The sequence below is a fragment of the Anser cygnoides genome, chromosome 4 (genome assembly GCF_040182565.1).
Source record: "Anser cygnoides isolate HZ-2024a breed goose chromosome 4, Taihu_goose_T2T_genome, whole genome shotgun sequence".
In the NCBI taxonomy this organism is placed as follows: domain Eukaryota; kingdom Metazoa; phylum Chordata; class Aves; order Anseriformes; family Anatidae; genus Anser; species Anser cygnoides.
Window position 1 is genome coordinate 44,993,161 of NC_089876.1, and position 6,802 is coordinate 44,999,962.

At 61.3% G+C, this 6,802-nt stretch overlaps 1 protein-coding gene across 1 annotated transcript; it reads left to right on the forward strand.

The window, feature by feature from the left end:
- The first annotated feature begins 1,337 nt into the window (after positions 1-1,337).
- On the forward strand, positions 1,338-6,511 carry LOC125183692 (collagen, type I, alpha 1b). Its single transcript, XM_066996549.1, has 4 exons — positions 1,338-1,869; positions 2,946-3,036; positions 4,558-4,716; positions 4,803-6,511. The coding sequence occupies exons 1-4, from the start codon at positions 1,338-1,340 to the stop codon at positions 5,248-5,250; spliced, it is 1,230 nt and encodes a 409-aa protein (XP_066852650.1). The 3' UTR covers positions 5,251-6,511.
- The last annotated feature ends 291 nt before the right edge of the window (positions 6,512-6,802 follow it).

Genomic DNA, 6,802 nt, shown 5'->3' on the forward strand with positions numbered 1-6,802 from the left:
TGGTCTCCGAAAGCTGTTATTAGATTGCCGCCAAACAGCCCCTTGTAAATTATTAATTTCTCTCTCTAGCAACTTCATTTCGTGCTCATTCGAGTTAATTGCACCTCTTTAATCTAAGTCTTGGTAAAAGTAAAAAAAAAAAAAAAGGAAAAAAAAAAGGGTAGTGAGAATCGAACATTTTGTGTTGGTAGGATTTCTGAACGTGAGCTTCTCGCCTCGCCTCCCGACCGTCCCTTTCGGCCGGCTGTAAATTGCCCCGCAGCGCCCGGCCCGGCCCCAGCCGCTCCCTCCCTCCTCCTGCCCTCGTTTTCCGCGTCGCACAGAGATTTGGGGGCACGGGGGGGACCCCGGCTCGCCCCCTCCTCGCCTCCCCCCCGGAGCTGGGGCGCACCGCCCCGAGCCGCCCCGGCCCCGTTATTTCTCCGCCAGCCCCGTACTGACGCGGGCCGCCGGGCGCTCGCCGCCTTTCACGGCCGTGCCCGGCCGCGGAGGGGTGGCCCCCTTTTTTTTGGGAGGTGTCTCCGCGGGGAAGCCGTGTGCGGGGCAGGGCGCGGGGCTGCGCGGTGCCGCTGCTCGGGGCGCTGCAGGGCGAGGGGGGGGCGCGGGCACTGCCCGCTCCCGGCCGCCTGTAAATAGTGGGGGTGGGCGCGCACCTGGACCTCCTCGTACAGATTTCGCTGTATTGCTGTTCTAGCTGAGACTGCCGCCAGTCTTGAGTCCTGTACATGACCCGATTTCGTTGCTTTGGTTCGCTTCCCTTTTTTATTTTTATTTATTTTTATTTTTTTTCCCTTTCCGTTTTTCTATTTATTTATTTATTCGGTCAATAGGTTTATTTATTCTAGTCCTGTACCGCGTTATTTTTAAATGGTGTTGAATCGTCTTTCATTAAAAAAAGAAAAAAAAAAAAAGATTTTAACGTTTTACTGGCACGGCGCGTTTGCTGCTTCTTTCTGCCCCCCCCACCCCATCCGCTCCCCTTTTCCCATCGAAATCCAATCCCGCAACCTGCAGCCGGGGGCAGGGGGGGGACGAGCGCGGCGGGGACGCGCTCCCGACCCCCCCACACCCTCCGACCCCCCCTGACCCCCCCTCGGCCAGCTCCGCGCCCCCGCCCCGCCCCGGGGGCTCGGGGGGGACACGCGGGGGACCCCCGGTCCCCTCCGGCCCCGCAGCCTGCGCGGCTCCTTCTGGCGTCGCGAACCAAAAAATTATCGATAAATATTTCTGTATAAATAAAGCGGGGAAAAGGGGGAAAAAAAAAAAAAAAGTGCTTTCACCGTGCGGCGCTCACAAAAGCCGGGGAAACCCGACGCCGGGCGGGGAGGGGAGCGGAGATGCTCCGCAAAGCGCTCGTAAATATTCATCTTTCCGCCTTGCCACCAGCTCCAGCTGCAGCTTCAAAGCCGCCCGGGCACGGCGAGGTGCCCCCAAGGCCCCCCCGACCCCCCCCCGACCCCTCCGAGCCCCCCCGGGCCCCGCAGCCCCCGGCTCCTGCCGTGGCGGTGTCGGCGCCTTCCCCTGCCCGCAGCCCCCGCCGGGCTGTTGGGGATGGGAGCGGGGATTTCGGGTCGAGGGGGTCCGAGGGGGATCCGAGGGGGGTCGGGGGGGTCGAGGAGGGGGGCAGGCGCTGTCCTGGCGCTGAGCCCCGCGGCGGAGCGGGCCGGGATCACGCAACCCCCGCGGGCGCGGAGGGGCTGCGGGAGGGAGGCGGGGGGCGGCGGGGCCGGGGCCGGGGGGGCCGGGGCTGCCCCCGGGGGGCGGCAGCGGCTGGGGGGGGACCCGGGGGGACCCCCGGAGCCCAGAGGCGGCCGCGGGGACAGGCGTCGGGCGGGCAGCGGGCTCCGCCGCCTCGCTGCGCCCTGCTTGGCGAGCCGCTCACTTCGAGGCTATTAGGGGCGAATTAATAAATTACACAGCGAATTATTAAATCCAGATAATTACAAGGAATAAGTAAGTAATCATTAGTTATCTCAGCTAATTACTGAGGGTCAGAGCGAGCGAGGAGGCGAAATCCTCCTCGGGAATTGAAATTAACTTTGCACGGGGAGTCTCCGCTTGACATCCCCCGTCTGCAGGCACACGGCGGCTCCCCTGCGAGCCGGGCTTCCCGTTTAACGCGGGGAGAATGGAAATAAAATTAAGCGGCGAGGTGATAAGAGGCAGCCGCTCAGAAAGCAGACGCCTTTCGTTTGTGTTTTTTTTTTTTTTTTTTTAATTTTTATTTTTTCCCCACCTTTCGCCGCCCGGAGCCCCCCGGCCGCGGCGCAGGCAGCGGGGAGGCAGCGGCGGGGCGGAGGCTGCCGGAGCCCCCCGGCCTCGGAGCGCTTTGTTTTGGGAGACAATGAGCTGCCGGCCCCGCGGGGAGCCCCGGCCCCCTCCGCCGCTCCTCGGCCGCCGCTCCCCCGCAGCCCCCGGCCGTCCCCTGCCCCGGCCGGGAGCGGCCCCGAGCCGCCGGGCGCGCTCCGGGAGGGCGAAGCTGCCGGCGTCCTCCTCGCCTTTATCACTCGCAATTAGGCGGACGGTCTTCCCCCTCTTCCCTCGCTCCAGTCTGGGATGATAATTAAAATTTAATGAAGCCTGGGAGTAGCGGAGCTCTGCCTGGGGACCGCGGGATGGAATATTTTAACTGTACGTTTACACCAAGTGTCTGGCTTCAAAGACGTGACTGCTTTTAATCTCGAATTAGAAAACCACAGACCTGAAATTAAATATTAGCCACCCTCGGCTCCCCTGCCTTCCCGGCACGCTGTCACGGCCGCGTCTCCCTGCCCTGCCCCACGACACACCGCCCCGCTCCCCAATTACCCTGTCGTTAATAATAGATGGCTTTGCCAGGGCGCGGTATTCCGGGCCTCGCCGATTTTTTTTTTCCCTTCCCCCCCCCCCCCATTTTTTTTTTTAATAGGGTTAATGCAATATTAATTGCTGGCGGCTGCTATAAGAGCGCGCCGCGTTTTTCCAGGGACAAATCGCCGGAGCGGGGCAGCCGGCGCGCGGGGAGGAGGCGGAGGCGCAGCCCCGGGGCCGCGCAGGGTGAGTGGGGGCCCGCCGCGCAAATCCCGCGGGGGGGGGGGGGGGGGTGCGTGTGCGCCCCCCCGGGGAACGCGGGTGGTTGGTGCGGGAGCCGTGGCGGGGGCACCCCGCAACTGTCCCCGCTGTCCGGGCAGGAGGGGCGCCCGGAGGATGAGGAGGAAGAGGAGGCCGGGCAGCTGGGAGGGGAGCCAGGGGAGGGATGAGGAGAAAATCCCCAAGAAAACTCCGCGTGGTCGCGGCCGGGACCCACCCCCCCCCCGGCGGGGCTGCTCACAGCGCCGGGGGAGCCCCCGGTGCCTCCTCGCCTCCTCCGGGGCTGGGCCCGCCGCCGGCACTTGTTGCCGGAGCGAAAAAAAAAAAAGAAAAAACGAAAAAAAAAAAGGAGAAAAGAAGAAAGAAACGGCAACGCCAACATCTCGCTCCCCTGGCTCAAAATCCCGAAGAAAAACGGCAGGGGACGAAAAATGCGTCCCGGGCAGCTGGGCCCTGCCCCAGGAAGGAGCCTTCGGCCTCCTCCTCCTCCTCCTGCGGGGCTCCCGTCGGGCGGGGGCGGTGGGGCCGTGCCGCGGGGAGCGGCGCAGTTTCCGCCCAGTTTCCGCGCAGTTTCCGCGCTCCCCGCCCGGCGTCGCGCAGCGCAGCGGGTCCGGCCTCGCCTCCCCGCTTATCCGGAGCGGGCTCATTTCCATAAAGTCCTTAAGGCAAATAACTGTTGGGGCTCTAATTTATATCTGATCGAAAATTAGCCGTCATTATGCGCTCCATTAGCAGCGTCTTTAATGTGCTTCTAAGCACCATTTGTCAAGCGGCTTGTTAATATCCTTCAAGTCTTTAAAGTTGAGAGCTCATTAAGGAGCGCGCTCCCTTATTGATGGCATTTAGATGAGTTTGGGGGAAGGAGCGGGCAGGGGCCGGGCCCCCCCGGACCCCCCCCGCCCACCAAGGCCTCGGGGCTGGGGGCTCGGGGACCCCCCCGGGGGGCCGTGGCTCCGCTTTCGGGGTGCACCAAACGCCCCCCCCCCAGGGAGCGGCCTCGGGAGCATCCGAGGCTCTCCCCCAAATCCTCACCTCCTGCCCCCCCCCCCCGGGCTGCTTGCGGGGAGCCCCCCGCGCCCCCCCGCCGCCTCCTTCCGCGGGCTTCCCCCGGGCGAAAGCAATAACGCGGTAATGAGAGTGCTAAGGAGGGCTGCGGGGGGGCGGCGCTGACAGCCGGGCCCCGCCGAGCCCCCCCCCCGGTGCTGCCCCCGGGGACACCCGTGGGAGCCTTTGTCCCCCCCCGGGCCCGGGGCTGGGGGCACCCGGGGGCACCCCCGTCTGCGCAGTTGGCCCCCGAAGAGGTTTCGGTGCGGTGGGTCCGGCTGGGGAGCCGCTGCCCCGGTGGCAGCTCGCCGGGGTGTAAGTTTCGCCCCCTGCCTTTCTGTCCCAAAGCTGTCTCGCGCTGAGCGCTCGGATCCCAAGCCTAAACTTCTCGTGGCATATTTATGCGGCTGACATTTTCATTCGCTCCCTTATTTCTTTACTTAGTTTTGCCAAACGCGTCAGCCGCGAGGCTCCGGTGCCGGTGTGCTGGGGGGGCCGTGCACGCACCCGGCAGTGCCGCCGTACGCAGCTGCGGGCCCGCTGCCAGAGCAGGGGCACGGCGTGGATGAGAGCGGGCAGAAAAGGGGGAAAAATGCACCAGAGGTGAGTGACAGGGTATTTAACCCCGTGTCCCAGTGGACTGGATGCTTTGCTTGCTTTCTTCTTCTTTTTTTTTTTTTTTTTTTAAGACTTTTCCCAGAGTTTTACGTTTTTATCTGGGCCTTCACACCAATTCCCTGCTTCTGCCCACGGCAGCAGCAGCACCAGGGCTCCTCACGGCTCTCAGTGCCCTGGGCGCCTGGGGGAGCTGCTTGCCCTCCTTCCAGCAGGGGATGGACGAGGAACCACGAAGAACCCTTCCAGCCCCCAGCAGAGCACCCAGAGCAGGGGCCCGACCCTGCCGCACCTGCCCCACGCCTCCAGGCAGCTGAGCCCCCCAGGTTGGGTTTGGCAGTGGGGGCGACGTGCCCAACCCCGTGCCCAGGCACAGCACGGGCTGGTGCCCGTCCCCACGGCAGCACAGCTCCCCGCGTCACAGCCCGGCCCACGGCGGGGAGGCCGAGCAGCGCTGGAGCCGAGGAGGCCCGTTTCCCCTCGGATTCACATCTTCTGCTTGTATTCTCGGGTGTCCAATAAGGCACAAACTCTGACCCCTGCTCTTCTTGGGGATGGGGCATTAATAAAATCTCTTGCCTGGGGCAGGTACGTGTGTGATTTTCTGCCTTCTCCCTTGTGTGGGGCACACATGGGGCCTGTCCCTGCTGTCAGCTGCCTCGCTGCACAGAGTCTGTGGGGATGTAGCCACGTTTAAGCCCTTTCCCTCTCTGTTATGCTTATTTGAAACGGGCCAGTGGACTTAAAAACAGAGGTGGGGAGAGGCAGAGAGAGGCACGACCACGCAGGCAGGCAGGCATGGTGTGACCCCACTGGCCTTCCTGAGACGTGGCTGTGAGGGGAGATGTCTGGCACTCGGGGAACCTCGTGTGCTCTGTTCTGTCCTGGGACAGCTCCTCGTACCGCTGTTCTCACCCTGTCCCTTTTCCCTCAGGAGTGTTTTAAGGACCCTCCCCAATAGCTCTAGAAGGTCTGTGGCTTTAGAAGAGCTCTGACTGATGTTAACCAAGACAACTCAAAGGTTAAATTGCAAACAACAAACTCACTGAAATTTACTCCGTAAAAAGCAGCGAATGCATTGCCAGGGCTACTCAGTTCACATTTTTAGAAAAGACCCCCTAATTCACACACCTCCAAAGCCTGAACCCCCGGGAAGGAATCAGGACCACCAACCCCCCCTTCCACTCCTCCAGATTCCTCCCTCCCTCCCGAAGGCGCTGGTGGTGTCCGCAGACACCAGCACTTTCCTGCCCCGTGGTGCCCGGGCTGCTCAGCGCAGCTTCGTGCCAGATCTCCCCGCAGGTGAGCCGAGCTGCAGGACAGGCAGGGGCCTTTCAGCTGGGCCTGTGCTCCGCGCCTGGCAAGCGTTACACTGCCTTAGGTTGAGTAAAGAAAACCAGAAGCCGTTTAGCACATAACAGCACCCTGCACAGCTGAAGGAGGAAAAACACCTGCAAGGACGAGAGAAAGGAGCAATATAACAATTATTGTGCTTCGGTTTCAGAACAGGCTTTCTAGGAAGAAGGTGCAGCTCCAGCTCTCCTCTCTCTCATCATTTAACAATGACAAGCCTTTCCTCAACCCAGGGAAGTGCTGTGCTCAGACTGAGGCCAAATATGATGGACCAACATCTCAGAGCATGTATATTTCTTTATTTCGAGGTACCTCAGAGCACTTCTGGCTGGCGTTACATTGCATCTCAATCTTATTTCTGGTGAGGCAGAATCACTCTCACACACTGTAAAACAACATTGCTCCTGCACGCTCCAGGCAGTGGGCTGTAACCAAAATGCATACGTGCAGCCGGTTCCTTTTTTGTGCCCAGAACCTCTGCAAGGCCAGCTGTCTGACACTGCCCCATGCATTAGGCACTGTACTGCTCCGCTGACACCTCCAGGTCAGGAGCACTCCACTTTTCTGAAGCTGAAAATACTCCTGGAGTACAAAACCGCCAGAAGAATGTCAATTGCAATTACAAATCTAAACTAAACGCACAGGATTGCAGCCTTTTCAGTATTACATTTCTGTGGCAAGTTTCTACATTGTGCATCCACCATTCAGTCATGTTGGGACA